The 15077-nt window shown below is 37.4% G+C and overlaps 1 protein-coding gene across 1 annotated transcript in view; it reads left to right on the top strand.

Annotated features, from left to right (window-relative positions):
• Nucleotides 1-15077, top strand: part of LOC113538936 (latent-transforming growth factor beta-binding protein 2) — a 116633-nt gene that overhangs the window by 88709 nt on the left and 12847 nt on the right. The window contains exons 19-25 of the mRNA XM_026934411.3: nt 689-808; nt 4996-5118; nt 5202-5324; nt 5511-5636; nt 6268-6393; nt 8676-8801; nt 9861-9977. Coding sequence (XP_026790212.3) covers nt 689-808; nt 4996-5118; nt 5202-5324; nt 5511-5636; nt 6268-6393; nt 8676-8801; nt 9861-9977 — 861 coding nt within the window. The remainder of the gene's footprint in view (nt 1-688; nt 809-4995; nt 5119-5201; nt 5325-5510; nt 5637-6267; nt 6394-8675; nt 8802-9860; nt 9978-15077) is intronic.

The raw sequence follows: 15077 nt of genomic DNA, 5'->3' as shown, positions 1-15077 counted from the left end.
CTACGTCTGGATTTCTGTGAAGCTGCTTTGTGACGGTATCTATTGTTAAAAGCTCTATACACATTGAAAAATTCTTTCAGATTTAAAGTGACATGCTCTAAAATAACTGACACTCTTGTCTCTTTTTGCCCATCCATGATTTGTCAGCTTTAATCAATATCTCTTTTGAGTTATTTAGTTGAACCAAGTGATCGTGACAGCCCTAGATGAAATTATGGGATTTTGAAAAGATAAGAGGACATTTGTATGTAAATTGTGATCTACTGTTTAAAGAATAATGTTCATATTGCCAGACTTTCAAATTGAGCAATATGATACAAGGCTGAATTGTATTTGCTGCCTGGGATTCCCCAGTAATCTAACAACAAAACAATGATTGTATTTTCCCTCAGCCGTAAGCCAAAGGAAAAATAAGGTATTTGGTGGATTATAAGTAGTTTACATTTTTGGTGTGTTTGTGTTATGTGTGTGAGTAAGTGAGTGTTTGTGGTTGATTTTTTTTTTGCAGTGCATGTGTATCTTCCTATTACGTATTTATGTTGGGTGGTTTCTGTTTGTTTCTTTGTTAAATCATTCTCTATAACAGCTAAACATAACTCATGCACAGATGATTAGCATACCTAATCTAATCGAATTGTGTGAATGCGTTTGTTGATATTAAATCCCCCCTTCTCCCTCTGTATTACAGATGTGGATGAGTGCAGGAGCCCCGGTGTCTGCCCCAGTGGTAAATGTGTGAACACACGCGGCTCGTTCAAGTGCCAAGCATGTGGCCCTGGATTCAGGCCTGACGCTGGGAGATGTCTGGGTAAGAGGCTCCATCTGGGTTTTTCGTATTTCATTTTATGATTGTGTAATAATAATATTATTCCCTCAGTCTGGCATGGGCTGGAAGCATAGACTTGGTTTTGGCAGTGTTCCTCATGACTTAAGTAGGCATGGCGACATTGTATGCCCCCTTTAAAGTGTTGACAGTCTATTTTTTTCAGAATTGCCATGAGGTGATTGATTTCATGTGCCTGATGTCATGTGCCTTTCATGTGCCTGTAATATTATTTTATCTCGAAACTGTTGATTTCATGTGCCTTTAATGCTATATATTATTTTATCTCAAAAACCTTTAGGAATTAACACTGACAACTTAATTAAACTTAATTAAATAAAACACAGTAACCCTTTGAAATCTGTGCCAGTTATACACATGACCTTATATCAACTTGTTAGATATAATGAATGTTAAATTAAAGAAAGCATATAGCAACTTGTGGCAGCTAAACCTCATTATGTGGGCTTTTTTATAGCTTTTGAATGTTGGGCGTCTCCTCACAGAGGCACGTCCAGCTCCATTGCTCAGCTTTCATCCCTCTGTTTTTTTCCAGTGCTTCACATGTTTTTATCTAATATCTATCCCCTCTCTCGCCACCAAGTTCAACCCAAAGAGTTCCACCCACACTCTTTAAACACTTTGTCTTATTATTATGGATCTATTGCTGCTGTAAAAGATTGTTTGCAATACTTCAGTTTGGGAGAGTCAAAATATTTCTGCCTTGGCCACAGCCTTAAACAAACAGAATATTATTTTTGGACAGCTCTGGATGCTGCAGCAAATCCCAGTGGAGAAAGGCTCATTTTCAGAAGTTTGAGGATGGGCGGACAGAGATAGATCACTGGGGCAAGAGGTCATCAGACTGCATATTACTCCCTGAACATTAATTCTGTTTGGCGTAGTGCATGATATAGCTTATAAATGACATAGTGGACACATTGGAAATATGAGGAAATAACAAGGATTTTAATGCTAGTAGTGAAGGCAAGTGAACATATGTGTGGTTACGCTTTCAGAAACAAGGTACTAAACCATACCATTTATTATTACTGCATTGGGGCAGTTTGGAGTACACCTTTTACTTTTACTTGGGAAAGTGACTACAGTATACCTTTAGAAGTACAATCACTGGGCTTAAGGTTTAATTACGTACCTTAAATGAGTTGTAAGGGTTTACTACAGTCACTTTTTCAGGTGAAATATACATATTAAAGTTTCAGAAGACTTACCCTTGATGGTCTTACCACAGTGAAAAGCGATGTTTGGGTTTAGTAATTTAATCTGAGATTTTTTTTTCTAAGAATGAACCACACTTGAATTTGCTTTCACAACTAGCATTATAATTTCCATTTATTCGTCATACCTTATATTTCACACTATATAATACTTATACTATATATTTTTTATGCACAAAATTCGTTTAAAGCCTGTATGCATATTGCTGTTTGCTTAATAACAACTCAAAGTACCAGGTTATTCATGAGATATTTATGTCAAGGAAGAATAAAACGCAACCGAGTGTACTATTATAATCAATGACAGGCTGGTGTGGCAGTGTGTTACAACCCTAAAGTTGATTATTTCCCTTAACTGCACATCACAAAGTGGTTTATTCCTCTAAAATCACAACAATTTGCCAATGCTAACATTTTTTATTAATTAAGAATGACACCTGGTACATTTTATCCATTTATAGTTACATTTAATGTTGGGGAATATTAATTAGACAAGTTAGTAAGTTAAGAACAATCATTTGTCTACCAGCCTCTTTGTTCTCTCTTGAAGCTAAAACAAAATGTAGATTGTAATACTACTGTGAAATTACAAAGCCCTCTGTCCTGAAGACTTTCCTGTTTCAGGAATTATACTTTTACCACTCACTGTCACAAAGTGCTGACTTCACCATTAATTTCACTATATCAATGATTGCACACAGGTTTGATCCGTTTATGTAAAGCGTCCACCATAAAAGTCCCTGTTGTTACTGTAGAAACAATGACATATTAGAACAAATGCATTAATATAAACCTGTCAGTAGAAAAGTAATCAACCCTTCTGACCAATCAGAATCAAGAACTCAACAGTGCTGTGATATAAAGCATATTATTCCACAACTACTTTAATAATTACAGAACTACGGTAGAACTAACAAGAAAAATGTGTAGTTCTGAGAAGGAGGAATGTAAGGCGGGACTTAGCAACAGCTCCTGGGAGTTCAAGGAGTTAAGGAAAATATTTTGTATGCAAATGCATACATGTATACATATGTCTGTATGTCAAAAAAATGCTTAGGAGCTTAATGTTGAGGATGCCTTTGTAAATCACTAGACTAACACAGAGAGCATATTGTGGGAACCAAAATCTAAATGATTTTATAGCCAGTTCTTTAAGTCTGAAATTTAATCAGTTCCACTGTTTAAAAAAAGAGATAGAGCACTGTTACTGAACACACTTCTCATTGGGTTCTAAGTAAACAGGAGACATCTGAGAGATCTCATTGATGCTACAGTCTATATATTTCAAGGTTACTTAAGAGAAAAAGGCCTTAACATTGGTGCTTACTGATAACTGTAGCAAACATGTTCTCCCAGAGTCCCTGACACACACATACACACACACTGAAGTGTATGATCTCATCACTACATAGAGAGGACATATAGTGAAGTCCACTGGACTTCAGGAACAGGGCAAAGATTTGGCACTTTACCATAATAAATACATAAATCAATCACTGTGCACCTTCATCAGGCGTTCAGCAAGCATTTGGCAATGGAAATCTCACAGGATGTGCCACCTCATTAAATTTGATTACTGTGGACCTGTGCTACAAGAGAGCCTTTTTTCTCTTGGCAATTTTTCCAAACTAATTCTTCCACAAGGTCTCACACCACATATATGCATGGAGTGTTGCAACACAAGTCCATCTTATATGAGCCCTTATACTCATGTATGTATGTATATATATATGATGCTATTTATAAACTATATTCTATTTTGGTCATTTTTTTACATTGTTGGTTGCCATGACAACAGCTCAGAGATGCAAAGATGCCACAGTATAAACTATGGCCTTAATTGTATCACTCATTATTGCCTAATTATTTACATTTTTACAGGCACAATGTATGTTTTTCTATATTTATAAGTTCAGTTAAAGTTCAATGATGCCTTTTGCTAAACCAAGCTTGTATTTCCAGCAAATGCAATCAGGGCTTTTCCTTGAAGGATGAAGGATGTGGGTTCAAACAGTCACTGGTGTATTTGGTAAATGACTTATTTGAGGGATAATTCAGGGTTGAGTTAGAAGCAGGTTGCACAGGGTTCACCTCAGCTCCTGGGGCAGACTGGCCCTCCATGGTACCAAAACAAGGCAGGCTTTTTTTTTTACTGCCTACAGAGAGTATGGATATAATGTCCCTTTCTCCAGTCATTTCTTCAGTCAATTGCCTGTAGCGCAGAAGTTAGTGGCCAGTTGGCAGGCTGGTGGATAAGACTATTTGCTGGTGTGATAGGGAAAACAGCACAGTTTTCTTTCAAACCCTTATCAGGGAAGATTCTGAGAAATACCTGGAGATTGCAGAAACAAAGCTGCAGGGGACGCTGACAGAAATCTGGCAGATGCAGTGGCAGTGAACACAAAGCTCTGCTTGTGTCTTTTCACCTCAGAGGTCCTCTGTGTCTGCTCTCTCTCCCATCCTGTTTGAAACCATCAGCTGTCTGGAAAGATTCTGAGAGATGTTGGGCAAATAAACAAATGCACTGCACAGAAGATGGACCTGACCAGTGTGAATTAGTCAGCACCATTTTCAGATCCGCTCTTACAGAAAATGAATCAACACCTTCTGACCAATCAGATTCAAGAATTCAGCAGCACTGTGGCATAATTTTTTTTAAAAAAAGGTTATGCCCTGTCCAATTTCTTCCTCCTGTGACATAAATGATGAAATAGTATATTATAATCTTATTTATAAATGTTTTATTATATATATATATATATATATATATATGTATATATATATATATATATATATATATATATATATATATATATATATATATATATATATATATATATATATATATAAATTACCTTTTCACCATTTTCTATTTCCTTTATTAACATGTATAATTTGTCTCTTACCAATTAATTTTTGTGCTTATTTTCTCAGACATTAATGAGTGTCAGATGGCGGCTGTGTGTACTAATGGTCGGTGTGTGAACACAGAGGGCTCCTTCACTTGTACATGCAACCATGGATACCAAACAACTCCTGACAATAAAAGCTGCCAAGGTACATATATTAAACACACATTGGCATGCACACTTACACACGGTTAGCGTTCAGGTTCATCAACCATACTGTCTCTGTTCCAGATGTGGACGAGTGTCTGCTCCCAGACGTCTGTGCTCACGGCACATGTGTTAATGTTCCGGGCTCACACAGGTGCAGCTGTAACACAGGTTACCAAAGCAGCCCTGATGGCAAAGCTTGTGTGGGTATGTACCTTATATTGGATTAAATAGTCTGCTTTTTACTCAAACTGAATTGATTGTTGCAGGTAACAGGTTTATTACAGGGATCTGAATTAGTGACCATTGGCTTTGAGTCAAAATACTTGTAAGTATTTGTTAGTAGATCTAACACTACAATATGGTGAATGAAAAGCAATGTCTGCCTCACAGATGTCGATGAATGCGCTGAACCCAGTCTGTGTATGCGAGGTGTGTGTGTTAACACTGTTGGCTCCTTCACCTGTACCCAGTGTGAGGTTGGATACACTCTTTCTGATGACAGACAAAGGTGTGAGGGTGAGTCACACTCCAGTCACTTAGCACTTAAACCTGCATTGTATTCAGATTAGCAATGTGGAAATGATGACTCTCGATTACATTGCATGTTATCACGTTGTATTTATAGTGTTACACTTCACTTCACTGACAGCAGAGCAGCTGTCTAATCTAATCTAAGCTGACTAATTGGATTTTCGACTGTTAGTTTGGACACATACTTTGTATATGTTTAGTAATAAATGTGTTTCATGTCATTGCTTTGTCATCTGTTATCAGACTTTTGTAGCTAGAATAGCTAGGTTGTGTTAAGCCTTTTCAAGGTTAAAATGATTATGTATTGTATATCATACTGTCATTCATTATTTAAGATATTAAATATTTATTATTTAATCCGTTATATGACAGTCTACTCATATAATATGGTGTGATTTGTTACGTTTTGTTGCTATCGTTCCGCAGGTTATGCTGTAGTTGGTGTTTAAAAATTGTGTTCCATGTGACTCCTTTTTTTTTTTTTAACTTTGAGCCCTTGCTCCTTTAAGGCCCTATTGTGATGTGATGGAATGTTGTTTTAACATTTTGTATGTTAAGCACCTTTACTTTTGGATTTAAAATGGAAAAGTAACAACTATATTATTATTTCTCACAGATATAGATGAGTGTCGCTCCTTGTCTACGTGCCCGAATGGTGTCTGTCTGAACTCAGAGGGCTCGTATTCCTGCATAAATTGCCCCACTGGTTTCACTGTCTCACCAGATGGAGAGCTGTGTGAAGGTGTGTGATATATTTTACTACTCAATGTTGAATATTATTGATATGTATGCAATATTCGAAAAATAGTATAGGGGTTCTACCTGGAATCCTGTTTTATATTTAACATTTAATACATGGACTGCTGGGAAACCAACCAGGAAGTAAACCCAGAATATGCAGCATCAATAGGTTCTTTTTAGCGAATCATACATTACAGTCACTGCATATACATATATCATTACATATACTGTCTTTATATGTAATAAAAGTATGGGTAGTCTGAATTCCACTAAGAATATGCTGACACCCAAACAAAGCACCAAAAGGCAGATTTATGACAGATAAATGTGAGTTTAACACATGGACTCATACTAGCCTTTTTATCATGCTTAATCGCTGCACCTAAGCGTGGACAATGCAGGATTTGTCAGAGCTGTGCTATATTCAGGAATCACATCACTGTTAAGTTTTGGGAGGCTGTTCTTTTTGGCAGGGTCCGGGGGATTTATGTACCGAAAAATTTAATTGACCTTGAAAATGATGGCCAACTCTGACTGTGAAACCATATATCCAGCTCAAATGAGATTACAACTGAACTAAAAACAATGTGATCCTGAAAATCAGTCTCCGAAAAAAATACAATCTCCGAAAAAAATACAGTCTCAGAAAAAAAACGTACTAAAACTGTACTTTTCCATTCTGCTGGGGTGGTATGCTCAAAGGTATTTGTACCTTCAAAATGTACCTTTCACCTGGAAATGTGGATATAGTGAAGCCTTGAAAATAATTTAAAGTACATAAATAAACTGTAGTTAGATTTTAGGGGAAAGCTTTAAGGGTACACTACATGCACCTTTCTAGGTAAAAGATACACACTACAAAGGTACATTTGATGGTACTGCCCCAACAACAAGGAAAGATACTGGGTAGTAGCTTTTTTTTCCTAAATGTACAGTATTTAATATACAAATGCCATACAGACATGCTACCTTCAGAATGTCTTTGAATTATTCTATAGAATAGTCTTTGAATACATATTTGTATTGCAGAATAGCATCTATCCAGATGTGTACTGAAATGTGTCTCTCAGCAGAATGTTTTCCGTAAACGCCTTTGGCTTTTGTTGCCTTTTGCTGAAAGATTTAGAATAATATTCCATTAAATTCAATCTCTGTTTACACAGTTGCACAACAAAGAATAATCTTCATCATATAATGGTTATTTTATAATGATTATAAATTGTGTGTGTTATGTTCCGAATATAATTATTCAAGCTCCATTATGCAATTCCATGCACGTGGCCTGATTTGCCAGGGCAGATACTACATGCTCATTTATGTACTATAAACTATTAGATGGTCAGGCAGATCGGCTGCAGATATTGATTATAATTTGATGGATCATATTCAGCATGATTGGGCAGCTTGCATTTTTATATCAATAAATCCATCTGTCATGTCTGTAGATTAACAGACAGATAGACATACAGATAGACGGACCAGCCTCTTGCTTCTCATGTGTGTGTGGACATGTTTTTTTTTTTTATAGGGATGAAATGTCCTCACAAGGTTAGGAAAATCTGACCTTTTTGATGTTGTGTGGACATTTGGTTGGTTCACATGAAAACTGCAGCCCTAAAAGGTTTTCTTTTGCTTACCGAGGTTACAGTTATGGTTAGTTTGTTTTAGGCATAGCATTAATTAGCTGCATTAATAATTATGTCAGTGGAAGGTCCTGACAAAAATAGACAAATCTGTATGTGTGTGTGTGTGTGTGTGTTTGTGTGTGTGTGTGAGTGAGTGACTGAGGCATGTGATCAGTGCCAGGGAAAAGAATTTCCAGCTCTAATATAGCACCAGTCCTCCAAGCGTTTGTTGATAGAGCCATTATGAAGTGCCTGTAATAGCTTGCCGTTTTGGAGCTCTCCACCCTGCATACCTTATCTCTCGCCTCCTCCTCATCAGTCGCTCTGTCAGTGCTGTTTAATAATCCCGGAGCTCTATGTGCAGACTAAAAGACTTGAGCTAATTCGCTGTGGTATGCAGTCTATTTTTTTTTGGTTATCAGCATATCAGCAGGCCCATTTTTGCCTGTGTCTGAAAGTGAATGGCTTGGAAACAGCTTGTGTTTTGATTGGAAAGTGAAGAGGTATCGATGGTATCTAAATAAATCCTTGAATCCTTGAAGTGAATCCAGCAGAAAGCAGAGAATGAGGACCACCGAGGTTTAATTTTTTAGTTTATCGCCAATTTGAGGCCTTTTTTCTCCTCCTCTCTAATAGTTTTGTTGGCTTTATGTTTCAGATATTGATGAATGCCAGTCTCCTGACATTTGCCCATTGGCTGCTTGTACAAACTCTGAGGGTTCGTATTCCTGCATGACCTGTGAATCCGGCTACAAGGTCTCCTCAGACCGGCGCACATGTGAAGGTAGCGACCTATGTGTATGTGCATTCATATTAAGAACTGCATATGCAACCACCAGAAATCTTTTAGAGTGAAATGTTTAATAAGTAAACATGTAGTCTAAGCCAGTTTCCCTGGACTCAAAATAACAAGTCTTAATTGCTAAATTTAGTCCAAGACATTGTCAGACCTACTGTTTGAGTGTTATTTTACCCTTTTTACACACCATTTCCAGTTTATTCACTAGTGCTCTACTGTTATAGAATCAGCTCCAGAATTTATGAAACTTATGCATCATTCATAAAAATGAGGAAAAATAATTATATAAGATTACTAAATTAATATTACTTACAATGAGCAACATTTTTGGTGTAAATAGTGCATTTTTTTCTGTGAATCACTAGTCTCAAAATTATTAGCACCCCTACAATTAATATTTAGTGAAGCCTTATTTAAAGAGAATAACAGCACTGACCCTCTTCCTGTAATGTCTGATATGGTAGGAGGTCTTTATAGAGGGATCTTTGGTGTTGATTTGGATATGCATTTAGACATTGTCTTGTTAAAAGATGTATCCATGGGCAAGACCTCTCCTCCTGGCAGAGGCAACCTGAATTAAGGATCCCTTCAATATTCACACTTCACAACTTCCTGGTCCACTGGCTGCAAAGCGTCAGTGATCCAGCATCATATATTACAGTGGGTGTGGGGGCTTTCTCTTGTAGGCCAAACATGCCTTGATGGAACATTTTGATCGCAGCAGTTAAAGGTCTGGACTACTGATGAGAAGATTAAGAGTTCAAATCCTGGCACTGCCTATTTTGCCAGTCTAGGGCCATTTAGCAAGGTCCTTAACCCTAAACTGTTCAATTGTGTCCTGCTTTGCATTTTAAATGTTGTTCTCAGGAAGGGCTTCTTCAGGTTTCTAAAGACTGAGAATCATTTAAAAGAAACAGAACTTTTTAAGAATGAAAATTTGTTTGTATTATAATTTTCACTTGTTCTTTTAAAGGGTGCCAATAATTCTCAAGTTTGCTGTGTAATAAATTAAGTCCATTCAATTTGTCTTGTGATATCCCGCAGATATTGATGAATGTGAGGACATGGCGGCCTGTCTGAATGGACAGTGTACAAACACAGATGGCTCCTACCACTGTGGCTGCGCTCCAGGCTTTGAGCTACTAAATTCTGTCTGCAAAGGTGCTCCATCAACAATACATACAACATTTCAGTTCAACTGTATGTGATTTTATGTGTCTGTGGGTGTTTACAAGTCTTAATGTGTCTCTGTTTTCCTGCACATATATCAATTTGCATTAGATTCAAGATGCATGAATGATTCCGTAGTTCTCCTTTTGCTTACAGTGGTACAAAGTGTTTGATGTTCAAATGTGAATGGGTGTCAGTCTGAGGATGTCTGTGGAATGGGAGATTGTCTCAATGTGGAGGGCTCCTTCAACTGTATCTGTCAACCAGGTTATAATCAAGGCCAGGACGGAGTTAGCTGTCAAGGCACACACATTGCTCATTATAACCTCTACAGACCTTATGAATTTACTATGGTAAAATTACTGTCAAGCGACTGGGCTTTTGTTACTTTCTGGCCCCTTTCTTTCCACTTTTTGGAAAGTGCATTTGACATTTATCTGTATCAGATTAAATGTTCAGTTACGTCACATGACATGCTTATTGTGGACAGTAAAGGCATGACACAAAGCATGTTAAATGCATTCAGTGCTTTCATGGCGAAGTTGTAACACTGCAAAAGTATGCAAAGAAATTGCCATCTGCTCCACTTGACCCCATTTCATGCAAAAACGTGTTGAGTACAACAGATCCACTTGGGTTTGCATGGTGCAAGCCAAAGTAATGAGTGCTTGCAGAGAGATTGGGGTGAAGTTAAGGCCAGAATTCTCACTGAAGGCTGCCGAGTTTGTATGTAGACCGCACCCTACTTACTGAAACAACCGTACTGTGGAGACACGCCAAACATAAGTACAACGCTAAAGTGGACCAACAAACTTCACAATAGCCTTTTTCATTTCTGAAATCACTGCATAATCAAGATAAGCAATGACATGGATAGAAGAGGGAAGGACGAGCAGTGAGAATATGAGGTGGAGGAAATTGTCTCGAGGTTGATGATGAATGAGAAAGAAAAGATTATTACTCTTAATGGACCATAGCGAGATGTCAGCAGCCTGTAGAAAGTGTGTATAGAGTGCCTCACCTTGTACGCACTTTGTCTGCACATGCAACTCTAATTTCAAATCACTTTCTCAGTGAAAAATCCCAGACACCCTGCTGGAAAATCAGGATGAAAATGAATAGTATAACATTCACAGTGTCCTGAATGTCTGCAGATCTACTGTACATGAGAAGCATCATAGGAGCTTCTGTAAAAAGGTTTGAGAGACCAATATACAGCAAGAATAATAATCATATATCAATATAAAACAGGGGTCATCAACTGATTAGACCCAGCAGATCAAACTGAGCACTCAAAAACTACTATAGCAGAACAAATCAGTGAATGGAAAAAAGCTGGCCGTAGATCAGCGACTCTATTTATTTATTTATTTTTGAACATATGAACCATTGCGGCTTCTGTAGCATATCCTCTGTTGTGGTGTGCTGCCAGTTACATGCATTTATCTATATAAATTACTTGAAGGGAGCTCATTGTGAAAGGAAAGCATTTATTTACCCTCTCTGGTCTGACTAATGAAGTGACACCATAACTTGGTTGACAACATTTGGAGAGGGAAGTATGCATTTTATTTTCTCTGCTTCAAGTTAAAAACAGGTGTCTCATCTGTTCAGAGTTCATGGCACTAGTCAAAAGAGGTACCATGAAGCTCCAGTGCAAAAGAAAAAAAAATAACTTCAAACCGATGTCTCTTATTGTTGTTTATCTGGACATTTTTAAGCAAGGAATTTTATGGACCTGGACCTTTACCTTAGTTGAATACCCAAATGAATAAATTATTTATGCTAATACACAAAACAGAGCTGTTCGACCCTTCAAATTTAGTATGATGGCGTCCACATAAAAGAAGCTCTTGCCTTCCATTCATGCATGCCAAAATGCTTCCAACCCATTTCTGACACATGGCAAGCTGCATCAAATATTCTCAATCTTGTGCAATGCCATTTAACCTACACAGAGGCATACACACCCTTCTGGCCTGTGGCCACTGAAAATATTGGCCTCTAATTATGCCATAAATCAGGCTAAGCTCTTTTCCTCCGTCTGCGTGTGTGTCCGTCTGCACGCAGGCAGTGACGCCAGATCACCATCATGGGATTTAAAGGATAGAGTGATGTATGTGCCTATCTGTGGCTGCCAATACATGTGCATGTGTGCATATGTACTTTGAAGCATTCTTCTATCAATGCAGGTATCCCAACAGCTGTAAGCGCAACAGTGTTTTTTTTTTTTTTACTAGACTGTTAACACTATTTTTCAGAGCGTAAATGAATCTCTGTGTAATCTTTGCTAGACATGCGTATTTCCATGAACTGTAGGTGATACAATATTGGAATCAGCTATATACAAGATGCATATTCATTCTGAGGATACTATAGATGATAAAAATACGCTAAGGCGTATGTCTTTAGTATGGTATTTTTGTACTTGTTTGGTCTCCATATATTATACAAGTGGCACGCAAACAGTCCTTAACTAAAATGTTCTCATTTGTTCTCATTATTGACCCTTGGAGAAAGATTCGGTATGTAATATGTTCCATAGTTGGCGTCACTAATAAGTCCCTTCTAAGTTATGCAGTAATGCAACAATTATCCTTCAATCCTTGTTTAATCATGCATGTGGCCATCATTATTAATTTTATACTAGTTGAGTTTAGGAATTTTCCCAGCCCAATTTTTTTCCCCACTTTTATTTTTTTTTCATTGAATGCTTGGTGAATACAGTAAATTGGCAATTGTTTCAGTGGCATTACTGGCAGATGTGGCTGTTCTTTTTTTATTATTCTGTTTTCCATCCATTACTACATAATTTCAAACCTAATTCATTCACTGAGATTGTAAAAGAGGTCTAATTTATGTAATTAACTGTTTCATGTTGTACGGAGCTAATGTGTTGAGTTATTACATCTGTAAATAAGTTTTATACTTTAAGGTGGCATTCCTATTTATTATTAACTTATTTACTTTTGGCTCCTGGGTTTCTGGACTGTCTCAGGTTTCAGCCGATTGTCAAGAATTTGCGAATTTGAATCTCAACTATGCCACAACCATCCATGCCCAGCATTCCAAAGAGTATCACTGGCTCAGCATTCTGGGATGGTATTATTCTCTTTTCTGTCAGTCAAAGTGACAAGCACTACAGTTAAAGCATATATACAGAATAAGGCAGTTAGTACTCTCTTCTTATTGTATCTTATCTTATTTCTTTGTCTTATGTTTGAAAAGATGAAGTCGCTGACATTGTGCTGTCACGTGAAATGCGAGTGCTAGCTAGAAGGTTGAAATTAGCAACAACTAATTTGTTGAGGAAAATGGGTAGGGTTTATTGCACCTTCAGTTAAGTAAATAGCAGGAGTTTGGTAATGTTTAAGCTTTTGAAAGGACAAATTCCATCATGTTAAGAGAAACCTGGGTAATAAAACAGCATTGCAAACAAGTTCATCCTGACCATGATTAGTACTTAAACATTATTGAGCTGCTTTGCCAATAGATTTATCACAGTTCGCAATCTTAAAAAAAAAAATTTATTATTGTTTCCTTCATTCTCCACATAGCATCTCATCTATCAATTCTCACGATGACACGAATACTACTCTGACACAGATACTCACATGCTAACCCTCAAGTGTAACAAACTGCATCAAGCACATTTGTTTCTCTCACAAACGTGATTGATGTTGGGAGAAAATATCTCTCAGGATGAATATCTTTGTGAACAGACAGCTCTTTGTCATTTGAAACGACTTTCTGATGGTCGCCTAGAGTCCAGTAGTGCACTCGGGACTGAGTGTAGGGGTAGACACACACAGTGAAATATGAGTCTACTTGTTCTGTAGTGCTCTGTGTGAGGATGGGACTTAGCCAGAACCTTGTGTTCTTTCTGTCAGGGACGTGGGGTATGTGGTCTGTAGACTCTCCAAATCCAGCAGCCTCACAGCATTACACATCAGCTACACTGGTTACATGGTTAGCGGTTCAACATTGTGGCACAGATCTCACCCAGAATTGTTAGAGAACACGATGAACACATATGTCTTGTCTTACGACAGCGCTGTCTAGCTTTCCAATGTGATTTACGGATTATGGAATATGTGAAATTGTGTAAGGTTTAAAAATATCAATATTTTAAGGCATTTATTCCACATTAGTCAAAGAATTACAAGCTTCATTGAACTGCATGTAGCCCAAGCACTCAACATTTTACACTAAATGTCCTCTGATGTGTGTAAGGTTCAGCCTCAATGCCGGAATCTAAGCACATAAGATTTTTCCAGTGTTTTGAACACTTGCCCTTTTATTCCATGTGATTTGACTTCAAGGGTTTGATTCCCCTTTTTGGTGTATCTTAGTGGTTTTGAGACATTTCCTCAACTTTGAAAAGCTTTGCTTTTAACAAAGGCCAAGTTCTTGTCTCATATTATGATGTATTAATATTATGAAATATTAAGGCATTTATTACTGTACAAGTATTCTACATTAGTCAAAATCTTGTTGAAATGCATCTATCCCCAGCACTGAACATTTTAGTCTAAAGATGCTCTGCTTTGTGTGAGGATGAGCCTGAGTGCTTGAATATAAGCTCCTAATATTTCACTAGTGTTTCAAAAACCTGGCTTTGTTTTCCATGTGATTTGACTTCAAAGGTTTGATTCTCTCTCAGTGTACATTAGCAGTTTTCAGACATTTCCTCAACTTTGAACCAACTGTTTCATGGCTTTTGCATTGTTTCTCCCAAAGCATCACTTTAAATGAAGGCCAAGTCTCATTTTCTCTAAGGATCCATGTAGGCAGCACTAGAGAATAATTGAACTATGACCTTAGAAAAAAAAAGAACTAATACACTGAGCACTTCAACATTTGTACCAAAGCCTGTGCATTTGCTGTATTATGTTGGGAGTCAAGACAGCTGGAACCTGATTAATGACCAAGCCTTTCCGGATGTGTTCCTCCCAGACACATACCACTTCTTTGGTGGGATTTTGTAACTGCTCATTAGTCATTTTTGACAGTGCATATTGCGAAGACTGAGCATTAAAACCTCCATCTAAGCATCAGTATTAGATTCTGGATTGCTTTCCAGCACTACTG

Source organism: Pangasianodon hypophthalmus, chromosome 10 (assembly GCF_027358585.1).
Source record: "Pangasianodon hypophthalmus isolate fPanHyp1 chromosome 10, fPanHyp1.pri, whole genome shotgun sequence".
NCBI lineage: Eukaryota > Metazoa > Chordata > Actinopteri > Siluriformes > Pangasiidae > Pangasianodon > Pangasianodon hypophthalmus.
Note: the sequence above shows the minus strand (reverse complement) of the source record. Positions and strands in the feature narration are given on the sequence as shown.